A 19,431-nucleotide genomic window follows, 5' to 3' on the forward strand; every position below is an offset into this window, starting at 1 on the left:
CAAGTTCGGCATTTCTTCCATGAAAATTCCCTTTCTATTTGAGGACTTTCTTTGGTCATTCTTTTATGGTTAGTCTGGCGACAAATTCTCTTAGTTTTCCCTCATCTGAGAACGTTTCCTCCCCCTTCTGTGCCCGAAGGACACTTTGACTGGACGTAGATGTGGCCGTTGCCCATTCTTTCCTTCTGACACTTGAGAAACGTTGTGCGGCTTCTCTCTGGCCTCCAGTGGCTTCAGGAGAGATTGGCCCTGTTCTCCACCAGTGATGCGTGGTTTCTCTCTGGCTGCTTTCAAAATTTTCTCTTTGTTTTTACTTTTTGGAAACTTAATTATGTGTCTTGGTGTCTTAGTCAGTTCCGGTGGCCATGACAGAATACCGCAGACTGGGTCTTGTTTAAACAGACAATTAGCTCTCAAGTTCGGGGGCTGGAAGTCAAGGTCAAGGTGCTGGCCATGTGGTTCCTGGTGAGAGTCCACTTTCAGACAGCGTGTCCTCACGGGGCGGAGGGAGAGAGCACACAGAGCTCTCTGGTCTCTTCTTACATGGGCACTAATCCCGTCCTGGGGCTCCACCCTCATGACCTCACCTAATCCTCATCACCCCCAAAGGCCTCACGTCCTGGTACCGTCATCTTGGGGCCTCCACATATGAATCTGGGGGGATGCAAACATACGGGCCCTAACACGCTTTGGGTTTATCCTATTTGGCCCTCACTCAGCTTTTTGAATCTGTAGGTTTGTGTCTCTGGCCTAAGTTAGGAATTTCGCCATTATTTCCTCAAACGTGTTTTCAGCCCATTTGCTCTCTCTCTGGAACCAGGGGTACAGATGGCAGCTCTCTTGTCCCACGCGTCTCCGAGACTCTTCCTTTTCAGTCTGTTTTCTCTGTCGTTCAGCCTGGGTGATTCCATCTGTCCGTCCTCAGGTTCACGGGTTCTGTCCGCTGTCATCTCCACTCTGCTATTTAGCCCACCCAGCGAGGTTTTCATATTGGTTATTGTATTGTTATATAGTTTCCATTTGGTTCTTCTTGCTATAACTTGTTTCTTTGCTGAAATGTTCTATTTTTTCATTTGTTTCAAGAGAATTTTTAATTGCTGTTGAATCATTTTCATGATGCCTGCCTTAAAGTCTTCATCAGAGAATTCTGACAATTCATCCTGCTGTTGGGGTCTGTTGACTGTCTTTCTCACTAAAGCTGTGGTTTTCCCCAATTCTTGGTGTGATGAGTGATTTTCGATTGTACCCTGGACATTTCACATATTATGAGTCTCTGGATCCTATTAATCCTTCTTTTTAAGCAAGCAGCGCCCTGCGTAGCTGGGTCTGAGGGCTGGTGTGTGTGTGTCCATCCTTCCTGCCCAGGTGGAGTCACAGACCTGCCTTGTGGAGACGGGTGGGGCGGACGTATTTTGTATTTTTCAGTATTTACCTTTTGCCAGATGTTATTAAGTTTCAGCAATCCAAAGTGATTAAGGTCTCATCTCTGCTCTCGGAGAGCTCAGCCTGACAGGGCAAGTAGGAGCCAATAGCTCCTTCTCTTTCCACGGAGATTTCCGGAGGTTCAGGCTCAGGCCCCGGGGCGAGGCCTCCTTGGAGCTCTGTCGTTTACCAGCCTTCAAGCCCTGGCAGCTGACTGAACATCTCTGGGCTTCCGTGTGCTCAGCTGTAAGATGGGCCCATGTGGAAATCGTACCTGCCTGGAGGAGTGTGTGAGAGTCGTGCGAGAGAGTCCCGTGGAGCACGCAGCCCGCTTCCTTGTGTGTGTAACTCTTACAGTTAGTTTAGAGAGAGGGTCCTTTTGATTGTCATTTTCCTTTGATGCAAATTTTTTTAACTATCAGAAAAGCAACACTTTTGGTCACACGCAACTCAAAATCAGAGCCAGTTCGTACTCCTTCTGGCCACGGATTTTCAAGATAAATAACTGAACGAAAATTTGGGCAGCAAGAGGTGGATTTATAACTTTAGCTGAAAATCATTCGAGTCTACTTCAGAAGCATACAACAATTTATTGCTCGTAGAGGCCAGAGTCTCCTCGGTGAGCAGGAAGCGGGCCCTGGTAAAGCACATGTCACATTCATCTCACCGGATTCCCTGTCAGGTACAGACGTCTCCATCAGAAAACTTTAAAGCTTTTCTCTATTTTCCAATTAGAAAAATTAATGCAGCACAGGTATTGATCTCAATGATATGTTCCACCTTAGTCAGGAAGCAGCATGTTAGCAAGAGTTTAGTGACATGGAACAAATGTTCTCTGTTACGTTAAACTGTAGAAGCAGAGTCAAATTCATATGCAATATTCCTCAAAAGTTTAAGCATAGAGTTACCGCATGACTCAGCTATTCCACACCAAGGCCTTCACCCAGGAGAAGTGAAATGTCTGTCCACGTAGGAAGCTGTGGGTGGGTGTGATGCTGGCACAGCCTGTGTTGTGCTTAATGCCCTGAACTATACAGGCATACCTCGGGGAGGGCGTGGGCTCGGCTCCAGGCCACCGCCCTAGAGCAGATAGCGCGATCAAGCGAGTCACACGAAGTTTCCGGGTTCCCACTGCATATAAACGTTTGCACGATACTGAGTCTGTTAAGTGTGCAGTAGCAAATTGAAAAATGCTGACCGTCACCTGAGCCTTCAGCGGGTTGTAACTTTTTTGCTGGTGGAGGGTCTTACAAAAAGAGAAAATGCATACCTGTGAAGTCCAGTGAGGTGAAGCACAATAAAATGAGTCGTGCTTGCACACTTTGAAATGGTTAAAGTAGTAAATTTTATCACACTAAGAAAAGCATGTGCATGAATGTTCATGGCAATGTTGTTCATCATAGCTGAAAAATGGAAACAACTAAAATGTCCATTAGCTAATGAATGGATACGTCAGATGTGCTGTGACCACACAATGGAATATCATTCAGCCAGAAAAACGGATGAAGTCCGGGCATTGGCTACAACATGGACGAACCGTGAAGACATGGCACTAAGTGCAAGGAGCCAGACACAAAAGGCCACGTAGTGTATGATTCCATTTATGTGAAATGTCCAGAACAGGCAAACCCACAGAGACGGAAAGCAGGTTGTGGTTGCAGGGCTGGGGGAGAGGAATAGGGAGTGAGTGCTCATGGGTGAGGGTTTCTTTTGGGGGAGGTATATTCTGAAGTGGATTGTGGTGATGGTTGCACAACTTTGTGAATACACTAGAAACCATTGAATTGTATGCTTTAAATGGGTGATTTGTATGGAATGAGAATTATATCTCAATAAAGCTGTTAAAAATTACGTACAGTATTATTTCAACTACATGAGAAGGTGAATGGAGACTGGAAATACATGTATATAAAGCAAGGTATATCTCTTCTAATACACATCAGTCATGTAAACGAGGAGCAGGATGTGTCTGGTGGCATACAAGTGACACGAGCCAGTGGAAGCTTGAGAAATGAGACACTGGAGCTGCACGTGACTCTGGCTTTTTGTCCTTTCTGAGCTGTTGGACTGTTTTGTCCTCGTTGTGGTGTGTTTAGACAAGTGGGCGGCTGACCTGAGAGCAGGCCTGGGTGTGGGGATCGCAGAGAGGTGGGGCGTGACCAGAGTGTGCCTGGAGCCTCCTGGAGCCAGGCACCTGCGCGGACCTGGAGCAGGGGGCTTCTCGTCTGTGAGGTCGGATGGTGACAGCATGCATCGCATAGGGCTGCTGTCAGGATTGTCATGAGAAACGCAAGGCTTAAGTGGCTGCGATGTCTTTATCAGCTAAATAAGTCAGGACAGACCTAGAACACGTGACGTGCTGTGTGCAGGGGAGGACTCCCACTGTCTGGGAGTCCCGTGCTGTCAGGGAAAGATAATGAATGAATGTGAGTATAAGTGGGTGGCCAACAAGGCCACGTCTAGTGTAGATAAGTGCTGAGTGGAGAACTGCAGCTACAGCGAGGTGACCCGTGGGCGAAGGACTGATGGCCACTTCAGATTGGCAAGGCCTCTGCGTAGTTGGCTTTGAGGCTGAAACGTGAAGGACACGGCTGAGCCAGGTGGGAGAACCTGGGGTGGGGACTGAGCACCCAGCCAAGGGGGCCCAGCGCACAGGTCCGGCAGCTGGAGGGAGTGTGGCCTGTCGGGGGGCAGAGGCTGCTTTGTGGGTGAAGGAGCATGGGAGGCGCAGTAGGCTGAGGAAGTCTGGGCTCCTCTCAGGGTCCCGGGTGCTTTGAACGTTGGCCTGCTGTTTGGCCTCTGGAGTGGGAGCGAGATCGGTTAGGAGGTTGCTGGAGTTGTACAGCCGATGCCCCTGGGGCAGGAGTGCCCTGAGCTGGACACAGGGCCCGTTCAGGGTGACCCTGGTGCGGAGCGCCCTGACGCGCTGACGTGTGGGGTGAGAGGTTCGCGCAGTGTCTGCTGCTGGGCTGCAGGGACCGTCAGGAAGTGCAAGTGGACCAGCCTTCCTGCTTCTGTCGCAGCGAGCACACTCCTGCCCCCCAGGCAGCAGACCCCCTCTCTCTCTCGTCACTAACGGCGAGGCGTCTTTCAGCCCTGTCTGATTCCCTGAGCGACCAGGCGCAGCTTGAGGGTCGTGTCCAGGCTACTCGTTTAAGCCTGGCTGCAGTGGTGAATTTTCTCTTAGGAATCAGATCTGAATTCTTCCGTCAAGAGCTTTTAAACCAGAATTTTGGACTGAGTGGTGTCCTAAATATGGTGGAGCGCTAAGCTTAAAAAAAATGTCTGCTATTGCCAATACTATCAATACGCCATAGTACCTTTCTTGTGGGGGTCTTGAGGCTGAGATATGAGGAGCATGTTCTAACAAGAGCTCAGCGCGGAGTCCGTTCTCTGTTCCTACATCACAGACATAATCTTGAGAGCTCTGGCTTTGGGGAGGGAACACCGTGCTGGAAGTCGCTGGATGTCTTTGGTCACGCGTCCAGCAGCGAGCCTGCAGCGTGCTGTCACAGGGCGGCCTTTGCCTTACAGAGAATTTCAGACAGGTTAGTTCCCGGTGAAGGGTTCACTATCTGTCATCCACCGAGAGGTATATGCTGTCAGTCACGAGTCATTCCGTCCTGTAAAACGTATCTGCTCGAAAGTACAGATTGTGAAATAATCAGTGTCTGTATTTGATTCCGATAACTTAGCTTCTGAGATTAATGTGATGGATAGATTTTGTTTTACTATTTAAAATAAAATAAAATAAAAATGTGTGTGATTTTGTAACATATTAAAAAGAGTGAAAGATCATTTATTGGGTTTTGTAGAAATATGTTCTGGGCGTGAACTGACACGTCTCTTTTTTCTTTCCTAGCATTGTCATGGAAATGCTGCGAATCCTGGCTCTGATCGGTCAGATTCTGTTTTCGCTGGCTGCTGTCTTTCTCTTATGTCTTGTCATAAAGACTTACCTCGTGGGGCCGTATTATCGGAAGCTGCATGTGGAAAGCAAAGGGAACAAAGAGGTCCTTGTCTTAGGGGTCTCTGCTTTCATCTTCTTCATGTTGACGGTGATTCCCAAGATACCTGTGTTGTTTCTGTCATCTGGTGTATTGTCGTCCACTGGGAGCTTCTGATCAGTTCTTCGTCTTTTTGTTTCAATAATTGTTGAAACATTTGGAACACATATAGTGCTTTTTGCTTCATGCACAGTTGCTGTGCCCCCATCAGCATTAGCCCCGTGAGCTCTCCTGCTGAGCTTTGTACACACACTCTTGAGGCTGCATGAAAACAGATCAACTGTGGGAATGAAGAGCCATATAAGCACCCGTGTGTGTATGTGTGTACGTGTAAATGTGTATTTGCTCTGCCAGGTCCAGGAGGCTGTCTTTGGGTGGGAGCCCCACCTGCCGGGAGGTGGTGGTGACTGGTGGCTCTGAGTGACGTGTGGTCCTTCCCTGCTCCCAGGTCACAGAGCTGTTGGACGTCTCCATGGAGCTGGGCTGCTTCCTGGCCGGAGCGCTCATCTCTTCCCAAGGCCATGCGGTCACCGAGGAGATCATGGCTTATGTGGAGCCTATTCGAGACTTCCTGGCGATTGTGTTCTTCACGTCCATAGGTAACCTCTCCTTCCCGTGCGGTGTCCAGTCGTGTGCGCTAACCACCAGGTCGCCTCTGTAACCTGTGTAGACACGTGTTTACATTTATAGTCTCTGCAGTGAAAGCAGCTCCATAAGAATTAGAGTCTGAGGGGAAATCTTACTAAAAAGAGGGACAGTCTGAATGAGGGGATGTGAGTTTGTTGATGGTCGCTCTCCTGCGCTGACGTCTCAGCGTTGTGCCGGCCTCTTCCTGTCAGGCTGTCCTCCTGTGTCCGTGGTCTTTCCAGTGTCCACATAAGTTCCGTATTCAGCTTGTCAGTTTTCACAGGAGAGTTCTGTGCAACCCCAGGCTCTCGACTGGCGGTGCTCCGTCAGCACTGGGATGCACGTAGCTGGGCGCCTGTCCCCGACCTTGGGAGGATGACGCGCCCTGGGGCTCCACAGGTGAGCACCTTAAAGTCAGGATGTCCAAGTGGGAAGTTTGGAAAGAAATACTAATTTTGGTATTAAAAAAATTAAACTGACTGTGTCAGGATGTACTGCTGTGCAGATTTCCGTGTCAGGGTCCCATAGCCGGTCCTGGAGAGGGGCGGGCGGTGACCTGCGTGTCCTGCGTGTCACAGCCCGTCTTCTCGCTGCCCCGGGAGCCCAGGCTCTCTGCACTCGTGCATTGCAGGGGAACTGGACATTCACGTGGAGATGGGAGGGCCCCGACAGAGGAGCTGAGTGGGGGCCGCACCGGACCCGAGCTGCACGGAGACGTGCTTGGAGCTGCTGAGCATCGGCTTCTCCGCGTCCCTCAGAGAGCCCTCCCAGGACCCCGCTCTTCCTCTCTGCCGCCTTCCGCCCCCATCATCCTCCTTCTCCCTCCTCTCTCTCTCTGTCTCCCTCTCCATATTCACGTCTCTGTCTCTCTCTCCGTATTCACGTCTCTCTCTCTCTCTGTCTCCCTCTCCGTATTCACGTCTCTGTCTCTCTCTCTGTCTCCCTCTCCGTATTCACGTCTCTCTCTCTCTCTCTGTCTCCCTCTCCGTATTCACGTCTCTCTCTCTCTCTCTGTCTCCCTCTCCGTATTCATGTCTCTGTCTCCCCCTCTCCCCTTCCCCTTGCTCCTTGACCCCCTCTCTGCTGCCCCTCTGCTCCATCCCCCCGCCTCCACTACGGGGGACGCCCCTCAAGGTGCTGAGTGAGCTCTGCCCGTGCAGATCCCTTGACCTTCCATTCCTGCTGGTGACTCGCTTCTCTTCTGTCAGTTCTTCTCCAGACAAGGCCTGATGAATCGATTAGATCGTAGCCTGTTCCCACTGCATTCCAGTCCCGCGTCCGCTCCAGAGGCCCCAGGCCACCTGACGCGCGGGTGTCACTCCATGTCCTGCCTGCCAGGGCTTCTTGGAATGTGCAGTTAACAGACTAAAATTCCATGAATATGTCACTTAAAACAGGCATGTTTGTATAACATTCCTCAAATTAAGATTCTTGATCCATCAAGAACGTGCTTCCTAATACAGCTGTGCATCGTTCAGTGATGGGACGCGCTCTGAGAATGCATATTAGGGATGGTCGTCCCTGTGTGAGCCTCGGAGCATGCTCGCAGCCCGTGACGCACGAGCTCTGTGGTGCTGATCTTGTGGGACCCCACCACTGGTGCGGCCCCGTCATTGGCCAACACGTGGGGATGCGGCGCATGACGGCAGGCTGATCCCCAACATGTTCTGCCTTGGCTGTCTGCACTCAGCGTACAAGGGGCTCCGTCAGCTTCCTGCTGGCCCAGACTCGTCTGTGCAATGGGTTCTATTCTGATGGTCAGGCGCTATCTTTGGTTCCAGTTCTGAGCAACAAGCAGACGGCCCCCTTTGAGAAGACACCTTTCTTTTCTGCAATACTTAGGCCTCAGTGGGATGTAAGTGAATGGGGGGGGGTCCCTGTATTTAACGAACATCCGCTGCCCTCCTGCCCTGTGCCAGGCCCTGTGGAACCGCAAAGATGACCCAGACTCAGCTGCTGCGTCCAGGCCCCTTAGCCACAGGCGGTTCCAGTTGGGGAGAGTGAGTCCCGGGGTGTGTGAGGGGTTCGGGCCGTGCTCCTGAAAGAGACGGCTTTCGAATGGCGTGAACAACAAAGGGCAGTTTATAGGCCCCAAGCAAGGAGGGAGGGTTTCTGTGCTGAAGGCAGAGCCAGGGCATAAAGGTGTGGGTGCCCGGCAGAGCGTGGGGCAGGAGACAGGGCGGGAGATGACCCGTCACGCCACCCGCCACCCTGAAAGGTGGAGGTCGTGAGCTGCCTCGTCTGCGCGTGTGCACCCCAACCCTCCAAAGTAGCAGGGTCCTGGGTTCACGCGGACAGCAAGCGGCAGTGCACGTTTCCACCCATGTTCTTCCCGCTGGACCAGGGCCCACGCCTGAGTCCACCAACGCCTGATTTTACAAATAATGTTTCATCGGAACACGGCCACACTCGTCGTTTGTTCGTTAATGGTGCTTGTGTGCTTCTCAGTCTGCTCTGCTGCCGGCGCAGCACCACGGGCTGGGCTCAAACAGCAGACGTTTACTTCCCATGGTTCTAGAGGCTGGAGTCCAAGGTCAGGGTTGGGTTCTTGACAGCCCCTTCCTGGCTTGCAGACGCCTCCTTCTCGCTGTGTCCTCACACGGGCTTCCCTCGCAGTGTGTGCACAGAAAGGGAGAGTGGGAGAGAGGGGAAGGGAGCGGGGAAAACGAGGGCGGGCAGCGAGCGCTGGTGTCTCCTTCTCCTCGTGGGCAGACTCCAGTCCCATTGGATCGGAGCTCCACCCTGTGACCTCCTTTCACCTTAATTACCCCCGAAAACCCTGGCTCCAAATACGGTCGCCCCAGGGTTCGGGCCTCAGCACATGCATTTGGGGACCACTCAGTCATGGCGGCTCCAGCGCCGATGGAGTGGGGGCGAGAGAGCCCGCGTGGCACCCGGCCGCCCTGCACCAGACAGCATGATGACGGTTCTCGGTCCCTTCTCGTTTTGTGAGCAACGCCAAAGTGTGGTTTTTCTTTTATAAGATTTTCATCCCCTCCTCCTCACAGCCTGGGCCTGGGCCATGGCGAGGACCTGGGGGACTGCCCGTTCCCCACTCCCCGTTCCTGGGGGCGCCCTGGAGGGGGCTGTCATGTGCAGCCCCGGGTCCTCGCTCCCTTTTGTACCCGTGGGCCTGGTGTGTGTGCACGGTGACCGTGAGAGCTCACGCTTCCTCACACAGACCATGCGCCAGGTGCCTGCCTCCCACGTCGGGTTGTGTCCACTCATCCCCCAAATCCACGTCTACCCCTAGGAAACTGTGGCAGAAGGAGGCGAAGAGCTGTGCCAGCGTCCTCACGTGGTCAGTGTAGACCCGGGACCTGAGCCCAGAGCCTGCGCTGCGTGCCGCTGGGCCACCCCCGATAGTGTTTGGAACTTGTCGTGAGGACGAGGGGACGTAGGCAGGAAAACCATAACACAGCTCCCCGTCAGTCACATGCGGCGGAGACCCTGCCCCACGGTGCATCTCCGTGTGGCTCATGTCAGGAGTGCTGGCTCCGGTCGGTTTGGCATCCGTGTTGCGCTCCACTCGCCATTGGAGCTCGCGGAGTGAGTGGCATGTCCACCCTCAGCGCGAAGGCCTCTGTCGTCTGGCCTGTGTGCGGAGGCCCCCGGGGGCCGGGCACCTGCTGTGACAATGAGGTGCTGTGTGATCATGACCCTCTATGGAGCTGTCAGATCAGGACACTACGGCACTATGGGGTCAACGACCAGGCTGAGGTCCCATAGGACTGACCCACCGCCCCAAGGTGGGAAAGGCAGGCGCTTGTCCCCATGAGACGTGGGCAGCAACGTGACCAGATGTGTGTGGTAAAAACAGCTCTGCCCAGCAGCGTGCCGGCGGGAGAGCGGGTGGGCAGGGAGCCCTGTGGTGCCGAAAACGGTTGCTCCCCGGGACGCGGCCGCAGCCTGCTGTGCGTGTGAACTCCGCTTGGGGCCTCTGGGTGAGACGGGTGGGTTAGGACCTGTCCCTCCTCGCTGCACATTCTCGTGGACTTGTTGCAGTTGGGGACGCGTGGACAGTGGGGTGTGGCCCGGTAGTGCAGGAGGGGGGCTGAGGACTTGGCAGAGCTGGATGTGGGGAGGGAGGAAGGCTCTAGGTGTCGGCTCGGGCACATGTCGCTGGACCAGGGACCCAAGAAAACAGATGCCGGGGTGGAGCTGCACCAGGGACTGGGTTAGCGGGGGGCCAGCGGTTCACCCAGAGGTGTGCGCCGGGCAGGTCGCCACAGTTCAGGGAAGGGCCGGACCCCAGGAGCCGAGCCGGGCCTGAGGGCTGCAGTGGGGGAGACCTGGAGGCCAAGGCTGCGCTCACTCCCAGGTCCCAGCCAAGCACCCTGTCGTGTGAGGGGCGGCCACCTCGGAACTTTAGGGAGGAGACTGTCTCCGGAGGAAAGGGACTTCGGATGTGTTTCTGAGTAGAATACTGATGGGCGCATCTGCCCCGACACGCTGTGGTCCCGCAGCCTGACAGCAGGTTCCAGGTAGCAGCACGTCCTGCGGGCTGGACAACCGCCTGCCTGGCTGGTGAGCGAGGGAGGACAGCCAGCCCCTTGCTCCCCAACCCGAGTCTGAGGCCTCGGGAGGGCACTGAAGGCAGCAGCGGAAAGCGCTCCTTGCGGTTGATCAAAATGGGCGAGGCAAACAGAAGAGGCAGAAGACACAGGCGGCTCGCGGCCTGTGCACACATGGGGTGAGCACCTGGGCTTCCCGGCCTGAGGGTGGATGCCGGCCGTCCTCTCCCGTGGCCACTCTTGTCCCCAGGCTCCGGGAGCCGTTTGCATCCTGGCCAGAATGTTCTCGTGAAAGAAAGTCAGACTCAGCGGCTGCTCGCCCTCGTGCTTCCCCACGTCACAGCCGCGCTCGGGCCGCTGTCGCGGAGTGGGTGGCTTGGGGCCGCGGGCAGCCGACGCTTGGGCAGCGCCCGCAGGCCCTCCTCCTGCAGCTGCAGCAGCGCCAGCAGCCAGTGGTCGACGGGTCGTGGCCGCGGCGAGGGCGCGGGAGGCTGGCCGCGGGGCCCGGGACTCACGCTGCGCCCTCTCCCGCAGGCCTGCACGTGTTCCCCACCTTCGTGGCGTACGAGCTCACCGTGCTGCTGGTGCTCACCCTGTCGGTGGTGATCATGAAGGTACCCCTGCGACTGGCGGACTGCATGCCGGTTTGGTGTCACGTGTCTAGGGCGCACGTTACTTCCCCTTGGGGGTAACCCCTGCCCGTAGCAGCCCCCTCTGTGGACCCCCAGGACGGCCCCGACCCAGAACGCCATCTGAGAGGCGTTCTGCCGCGGCACAACCCAGGGATGGGTTTGGGTCAGCGTGGGGCACTTTGGGTCTGTTTTCCTCTTTGTCTCAGAATTGGGTACTTTTAACATTGGGGTTAAAAAGCTGGGACGAAGCAACGGCCTCCTGGGTCCTCCAGGGAAGCCCCTGCCGGCAGCTCAACTTCCACCCGGGTCTGAAGCGGCCCAGACGCCTGCTCCCGGGACGGCCACGGCAGGCTCTTCCCGCTGTCTCCTCCGCGGCCACAAACCGCTGAGTTGCCTGTGTTGACGTTAGTTCTGGGTGCGACCGCCTGCTCGGTAGCTGCCCGGCTGTGTGGAGTATGACTTAAGGTACTTCCTCCTGAAGGACCCAGGACACCTGACGGGTCGGGCTGCCCCCAGCTCCAGTGGCTCACCTCTGGGTTTTGTCTACGTGAGAGAGACATTTCTTTCTTATTAAAAATAGAACTTCCATTTTGAGTGCTGCCTAATATTTAATGCTGTGAATTTAGTTTTGGGGGAAAAACCTTGTTCTCTGCTAGTGATCCTAAACCCCTGGTTCTGCCTTGGTGCCTGTGGTCTCCTTTCCGATGCTTTGAGTTTCTTTGGTGCCTTCTGCGTAGAAGCCCCTCTGTTTGCGTCCCCCGGGTGTCTCTCGGGCTGTCCCTGCGTCTGTCCTTCTGTTTTCTGGGGGCTTGGCTGTCAGGCTCAGTTAAGAGTAACACCCCGCTCTCGCAGTTTGTCCTGGCAGCCCTGGTTCTGTCTCTCCTCCTGCCGAAGACCAGCCAGTACATCAAATGGATCGTGGCCGCGGGCCTGGCCCAGGTCAGCGAGTTCTCTTTCGTCCTGGGGAGCAGAGCGCGCAGAGCGGGCATCATTTCCCGGGAGGTGAGTCTCCCCCACTTCCGGTGAGAGTCGCGGTCGGGCAGGTGCTCTGCTGCTCCCTGTCCTGTGGGACGCTCCTCATGCTGATGCCTGAACGTCTGCGGGCCGCGGCCGGGTCAGCAGCACAGGGACGGGCGGCCGGGGGAGGGAGCACTGGTCCAGGCCCCGTCCCCCCACAGCTGGCATGGGGGTTGAGGGTTTGTCTCGCGGTGGGCGCAGAGGTAGGCCCCGCTGTCCCCTCTCACAGGATGAGGAGCTCTTAGGTTAAAGTCACTAGTTAATACTGCTCCAACTGTGACCCTCTCTTTTGCAGCAATTGTAATTACTTGCTCTGATATTTCTTGTGAAAAGAGGAAAACTGATTTTTAAAGTTCAGCTGCTAGCTTGCGCATCATTAGTGGTTCAGAAATGTGGAGGTGCGCCTTCGTAGAAAACCGGCGTGAACTCCCCTAGCCATGGACCAGGCCCTGAGCACCCCGTCCTTCCGGGGACCATATCTTCGAGAGGCATCATTGCTCTTAGTTCTTAGTTCCACTTAGAAACCCTTTAAAAGGCACAAGAGAGAACGTTCTCCTGTGAAAAGACCTGTTTGGTTTTTTTCACAAAACATCTTGTGGTAGTTGCCTGCTTGCAGGAGGCGAGTTAGGATTGTCAGAGGTGCTTCTGAAGGCACCGTGTCTCCGAGTTTTAAGTAGCTGGAATTAAAACCTTAATACAAATGGTGACGAAGTTTCCTATATATCAAACGTGGAGAGGTTTTTGTTGCATGTAAACATATATGAAAGTTTGGGGTTTTTCTGATGGGCCCTCCTCCCCCCACCACAGTGTTAAACACCACTTGGTGTCCTCACAGCTCCAGACACACAGGTCGTGTGTGCACAGCCCCAAACACAGGGTGCACCAGACCCTCGACCCTCAGTGTGGTGCCTGAAAGGTTAACCGTCCACCTCTCTCCCTCCCCCTCCCGTCCCCCTCCCCCCCATTTGCCACCTTCCTTTTTGTCTCTGGTCTGTTCATCCTGGGTCTGGCTTTCTCTGTGTACCTCTGTGGTGGGTGTGTGTGTCTGTGTAGAATTGTGTGTGTGCACACAGTTGTGTGTGCATTTGTGCATGCACAGCTGTATGCGTGTAGTTGTGTGTATGTGCAGTTGTGTGTGCATTTGTGCATGTACAGCAGTGCGCGTGCAGTAACATGAGTGCAGCTGTGTGTGCACGTTCATGTCCGTTTCCACCTGCCGTGTTGCGCTTAGCTTGTATTTCCTCTCCAGTTTTGTTCATTTCCCTGTTTTACTTCATTATGCCCGCTTTGTAAACTGGCTGTGCGTTAGAACTTGATGAGCGTCCTTCGATGACCGTGTTTCACTTTAGATTTGATAAGGAGGTTTTGTCCTCACCTGCGGGGTGTGGGTTGTGGCTCCAAAGTGACAGAAGGCGCCTACCCAGGGGCGAATCAGCTGCAGCCTGTCATCCCCGATGTTCAGAGTTTAATATCATTTAAAACCTGAATCTTCTTTCAGGGCCGGAGGACTGAATGAGCCAAGGAGAAATTGATGCCGTGACTCAGAAAAGCATTTTGTAACCAGCAGTTGCGTGACTGTTTCAGAGAAAGCAGGGTGGCGGGTTTGTGTTGTCAAGTGGATGGAGTGTGGGGTGACAGCGTCCAGACCTGAACGCCTGCTTCTGAGCTGCTGGTTCACTGAGTCTCATGTGTGTCAGAACACCGGGCGCTTTCCGTGTAGACCGGCAGGCTGTGGCAGTCGGCTGTTCCTGTATTTCTTGGCTTGCAAACAGTTAACTTCAGGATGTTTTAAGTTGTGGCTGTGCGGACACACAAGTTCCCGAATAGTGATTTCTACGTAGAATTATTTAGAGCTCCAGCCATCTCCCACAGTCTGTTTTGCTCCTTGCCGCTTGGGGTGTCTGCGGGAGCACGTGTGGTCTTGTGGGGGCTGATCCTTGACACCAGGGCAAGGCTTTCCCTCCTGCTCTCAGCCAGCCGACCCCCCAGGGACCCCAGGCGCAGCCTCCCGACTGCCCCCACCTAGCAGCGCCCCCCCTCAGTTGCGATATTGCTGCTAAAACCCTTTTTGCACCCTCGCTCTCAACTGAATTTGGGCTGAATGAGTATGAAAGTTCCTGTTGGTGCACACGAAATGCAGCCACAGATTCAGAGCTAAGAGGTTGTCTCCTTGTATCCGTTAAGTGTGAGGAAGACAGGATGAGTCTTCATGTTACACAGCACCAGACACGATCACTGCAGAATGCCTCTGTGCACCGTCTCCACTGGAGATGGGCCCAGGGGCTGCATGCTCACTGTGAGGGACCCCCGGGGGGCAGTCTGACTGCCCACTGCACCCAGGGGAGACCCCCAGGCAGCACAGACTCCAGTATCTGAACCCACAAGGCAATGATCTGACAACCGTCTCCACCGATGGTCAAATCACAGCCCATCTAACATACAAATGTCCATGCTCCTGTGGCCGGAGGGGGCGTGTCGGAGGGAAGGAGCGCGCTTGTAGTTTGTAGGTGCACCTCCTCACCCTGAGTGTGAGCGCCCCAGCCTTACCTCTGCAGGTGCACCTAATCCTGAGATGACGCCCCGCCTTACCTGTTGCAGGTGTACCTCCTCATCCTGAGTGTGACCACGCTCAGCCTCCTGCTGGCCCCAGTGCTGTGGAGAGCTGCGACTGCGAAGTGTATGCCGCGACCAGAGAGACGGTCCAGCCTCTGAGGGCCCCGAGGTGATACGCCGCCGCTGTGGGAGTGCCATTTGCACAGTTCTGTAGTCGCACATTCCTGTGAGCCCTCCGTGGAAGGGAGGCGTCTTCATTTCTGCCAGCTTTACAAACTCTCTCGGCCCCATTTAGGATCTTCAGAGTAATTTATTGCGTTCATCGATCCTGCACAGCATAGCGTAGCGCTGTTTACAGATTGCCTTGACTATTTTGCCTGGATGTGCCTTTTTTTCTGAAATCAATGTTAACTTTCTATTGTTATTCATGATTTTATTCATCAGTTCATGACTTTTTGGTAAAGAAAAATTTCGAAGCTTTTTTATTTATTGTACAACTCCAGTGTTGTAATCTGTTGGTCAGTATTTGTTATTAAAACATTTCTGTGATGTGAAGTTTTAATTCTGGCAATGGGTTTAGAAAGTTACTTTTAATCCTTAAAGCCTATGTTTTCTACAATGAGACAAAAATCTTCTAAATGTCTATTTGCTTTTTACTATAAGAATTTTAAACAAACACTTTCATGTCGATGTTTTATTAGGTGTGTCATTCTTTTAAGATATTTGGTTTGAGTCACAAGAATATGCGTTCTTTAATAAAGATCATTTATGGTCAGCGTATAATTGAAATTTATTGAAAATCTGCCTTTTCAGGTAGATTTTTGTGTTGAACTTATCTTCGCCAATTTTTTTTTAGTTAAGAGGATTCGTGTATTAAGAGACCACGTTAACGCAGTGCTATTTGCAAAGGCTAAATTCTAACTTCAAATTTTAGAAGTGCGTTTTGGTTATTGGGGCCCTTTTTTAGAAAACCACACAGATGAAGAGCAGATCCTTACAAAGGTTCCCTCAGGGCAACTGTAAGTGGAGTTTCCTGTAAGTGAAGAGCCTAACAATTCAACCCAAATACTTGGAGTAGAGGTCAGATATGTTGGGTTAATTATGGATTGCAGATATAGATTATGGGTGCATTAATATAAATTAAAACCTCAAGATGAAGTAAATTTTATCTAGTCTGAAGTAAATCAGGGAGAAATGAAGTAAACGTGTGCCTGTTTTTAGGCAATAGCGTTGGTTTGATTCATTTCTAAATCACAGCAGATGGGTGCCATTCCCTCCGAATGGCTGGATGTGTGGACACTGCCATCCTAGACCATCCATACCTGGGGTGGGCGGGCAGTGGGCTCCCCCTCCGCCCACCCTCCCCACCCGCCTCCTCCCCACCTCCTGGCCGCAGGACTTGGCCTCTTCCCCCTCACTCACCAGGCTCACCCCCACCTCTCCATGTTTTCATCTGTGAACTTGGCTCTGGTCGGTTGGCCCCACACTGACTGCACGGAGCCCTCCCTGACCCCTGCCCTCTCTGACCCCTGTGCTCCCTCCATCCTTGAGCAGACTCCCAGAAGGCTCTGAGCACTGCCTTTCTGCTGATCCCTGCCACCGAGGGTGCTGCCACTCGAGTTTCTTTGGCCGGTGGCAGGAAGGTGTGTGGTGTCCTGCATGGACACTTGCTGACCAGCCCGGCCGTGGCATCCTCATCTTGAACTCAAGGCTGAGGGTCGGCTCGAGTCTGCTGCCGTAGACGACACTGGAGACGTGCTTAGAAGGGGAGGTCTGAACCCCGATTCGGAGGCAGACGGGGAAGCCGCGGTGGCCCCGCAGCGCCGGCAGAATCTGGACAACAGGAGCCGTGAGGGCGGGCTGTGTCGGGGGTCCCCGGGCACTGCGCCTGGAGTCCCGGCCTGAAGCTTCTCCGCCTCCTCACACGCTGGCACTGCCACCCGGTCCCCGCTCCCGACACGCCCGCCCCGGCTCTGCCGCCCGGTCCCCCCTCCTGATACGCCCGCCCCGGCTCTGCCGCCCGGTCCCTGCGGGCGTCCATGTGCCCCAGCCTGCGGTTCCCGACTCACCAGTCTGTGAGTCCATCTCCCAAAGTCCTGACAGCGGGGCTGTCCTGGTCCCCAAGTGTTGCGGCAGGGTAGAGAGCAGGCTTGAGGTAAACGGGCTTCCTGAGTTCACGCGGCTTGAAGCCCCCGCGGGAAGATGTTGCACTAAATGTGGAACCTGGTTGAGGCCTGAAGGGATGGACAGGAGGACGTGAGACATGGTCAGCTGCTCGCTCCATGGAGGACAGTGAAGACGCAGTGACCACTGTGGCCTGGGCCCTCCGAGGGAGAGCGGTAAAGGAATCTCGCCTCAGTGTGTTTAAGCAACAGACGCAGTCAAGCCTGTGTGTGCAGCAGTGGTGAGGGCGTGTGGAAGTCCCACGGTTACCGCCTCTGGGGACGGTGATCTGTGGCAGGGACACAGGCGGGTGTCGCACACGGACTGGGCTGTGAAAGCCGGGCACACAGGCAGCCGGGCAGGTGGGCAGGGAGGCTGCAGGAGGAGTTTGATGCTGACAGTGGTCCTCATGGTCTCTTGGGAGAGGCATCCGGGCTACACTTGCAGGAGGTCAGAGGTCAGAGATCAGAGTGCAGGGGGAGGTCGTCCCCCCGCCTCCCGCCTGGCAGAGTCATGGCTCTGCAGGAGGGTGGCTCTGCCGCATGGGGGCGACAGGTGAGGTAAGTGACCCGAGCAGAGGCCTGAGGGGCCCCGCGTGCCCCTGGAGGGTGGCGGCATCCCACGTCTCCCTCGCCGGTGCACCGTGTGGGGATGGGAGGTGGGTGGGAGCCTGGAGGACGGTGGCAGGTGCCTGCACGCAGCTCTCGGGAGCAGCGCAGGCCTCGGCGCCTGCTTGGATGTGACTCCTGTGCCTGAGAACAGGCGCTGCGGGAGCTTCGGACGGTGAGGGGGTCCAGACACAGGACCTCCTGCAGGGACGAGCAGGCAAGGCCTCGGTGCCAGGCCAGTGTGGCACGGAAGGGCCCGTGGCCACAGGAGGCTGGGACCCCCCCAGCCTGTGCATGTGGCTCTTCAAGGCGAGCAGGGCGGGTGCTGGAGGGGTGTGCAGGTGGCGGTGAGGAAGGAGAGGTGGTGCTGGCTGCAGTGGGAGGGGCACTGCTCTGACCCCTGACTAGACGTCCTACTCCTGCTGCCCTCGCTCAGCTCAGCACTCGGCCAGCAGCAGGAACGTCGGGGCTCCGGCAGCTGCGACACGCACAGTCCTACCATGTGCCCCTGCCTCCCCGCCACATGACACAGCTGTCACCTGCGCACCTGGGCTGTTTTTCTCCTGTGCGATTGCAGCACCAGCCCCTCCGTGGTCACCAACCTGGGGAGTTAGCCAGCCGGCTCAGCGGGCTTCTTCACCTGGGCATCCTTCTCCTGCTCCCTCAGTCTCGGGCCCCCCACCAGGCTGCACACCATCCCCGGCCCCCACCCCAGCTCTGCCTCTCAGCCCTCCTCTGTGGCTGTGCGGCCCCAGGCCAGCGCCTTCAGAAACCCTTTTGCAACTACGTCAGCGAAGTCTCTGTGTTCTGCAGCGCGGGGCCTTGAGGCTTGGCAGTGGAGGCCCCAGCTCGCTGTGCTGGGTGACGTGCAGGGGGTGGCTGGCTGCATTTCCTCCTGTCACCAGGAGAAGGCAGTGTGCCTTTCCTGGGAGCAGGTCGGATCAGCGTCCCATAGGGCTCTGGCTGCCCACCCCGACAGTGAAGACAGCGTGCTCTGCGTGGTGCAGGGATGGGCCCACCACGGATCAGAGAGAATTGAGCCAGACCAGGGATGATGGCGGGTAGGACAGGAGCAGTGGAGGGAACAGGGGCGGGAGCGGCTGGTTGTCAAAGCCCCTGTGACCGGGAGCCCAGAGGGCCTGGTTGGAGTGCTGGGGGATGCAGGTGGAGGGCAGCCCGGGGGCCTCAGGTGCTAAGGGTCTTATCGTGGGTAGGACTATGTCCTTGAGTGGCCCTAATCCCATGACTGGTGTCCCGATAAGAAGAGGGAAATTTGGATCCGTACAGAGGGAAGAAGGCCACGTGACCACAGAGACAGAGACACATGAGGCCGCCCCACACCAAGGACTGCCGACAGCCAGCCGGAACCAGAGGAGGCAGGAAGGACTCCCAGAGCTTTCAGAGGGAGGGCGGCCTGGTGCCACCTTCATCTCCAGCTGCTGCCTCAGACCCAGGACAGATGAGATTTCTGTTGTTCTAAGCTGCCCAGTCTGGGTGCTTTCTTGCTGTGGTCCCAGGACACTGACACTGGCTTCTTGTACCAGCTCAGAGGTGAGGACTTTCTCCACTCCCGGCACGGTTTCCGCGTGGCTGCAGGACTGAGCAGGGTGCTGTGTGAGGGAGGTGACCGGGGGCAGCCCCTGGGCCAGCCACACCCCAGGCTCAGCAAGGAGAGGGGCCCTCAGGGAGGGCGGAGGTGAGGCCCAGGCAGAGGCGAGACCTGGGTACAGGTGAACGCCCCATAGGTGAGGCCTAGGGTACAGGTGGGCTCCCCATAACGAGGCCCGGGTACAGGTGAGCCCCCATAGGTGAGGCCTGGGGGGTACAAGTGAGACCCCATAGATGAGGCCTGGGGCACAGGTGAGCCCCCATAGGTGAGGCCTGGGGC

The 19,431-nt window shown here is 55.4% G+C and overlaps 1 protein-coding gene across 12 annotated transcripts in view; it reads left to right on the plus strand.

The window, feature by feature from the left end:
• The window catches only part of TMCO3 (transmembrane and coiled-coil domains 3), a 45,223-nt gene extending 29,671 nt beyond the window's left edge, over positions 1-15,552 (plus strand). For 4 of the 12 annotated variants that reach the window (XR_011428111.1, XR_011428110.1, XR_011428112.1 and 1 more), the window contains 6 exons: positions 5,285-5,480; positions 5,878-6,028; positions 11,105-11,184; positions 12,055-12,204; positions 13,718-14,722; positions 14,818-15,552. Coding sequence is in view for 8 of the 12 variants with exons in the window: in XM_023621891.2 (XP_023477659.1) it covers positions 5,285-5,480; positions 5,878-6,028; positions 11,105-11,184; positions 12,055-12,204; positions 14,818-14,931 (691 nt within the window). In the remaining 4 variants the exon portion in view is untranslated. The remainder of the gene's footprint in view (positions 1-5,284; positions 5,481-5,877; positions 6,029-11,104; positions 11,185-12,054; positions 12,205-13,717; positions 14,723-14,817) is intronic. The other 8 variants (XM_023621891.2, XM_023621890.2, XM_023621892.2 and 5 more) reach the window with 2 other exon arrangements.
• Positions 15,553-19,431: the final 3,879 nt, after the last annotated feature.

Source organism: Equus caballus, chromosome 17, assembly GCF_041296265.1.
Source record: "Equus caballus isolate H_3958 breed thoroughbred chromosome 17, TB-T2T, whole genome shotgun sequence".
NCBI classification, from domain to species: domain Eukaryota; kingdom Metazoa; phylum Chordata; class Mammalia; order Perissodactyla; family Equidae; genus Equus; species Equus caballus.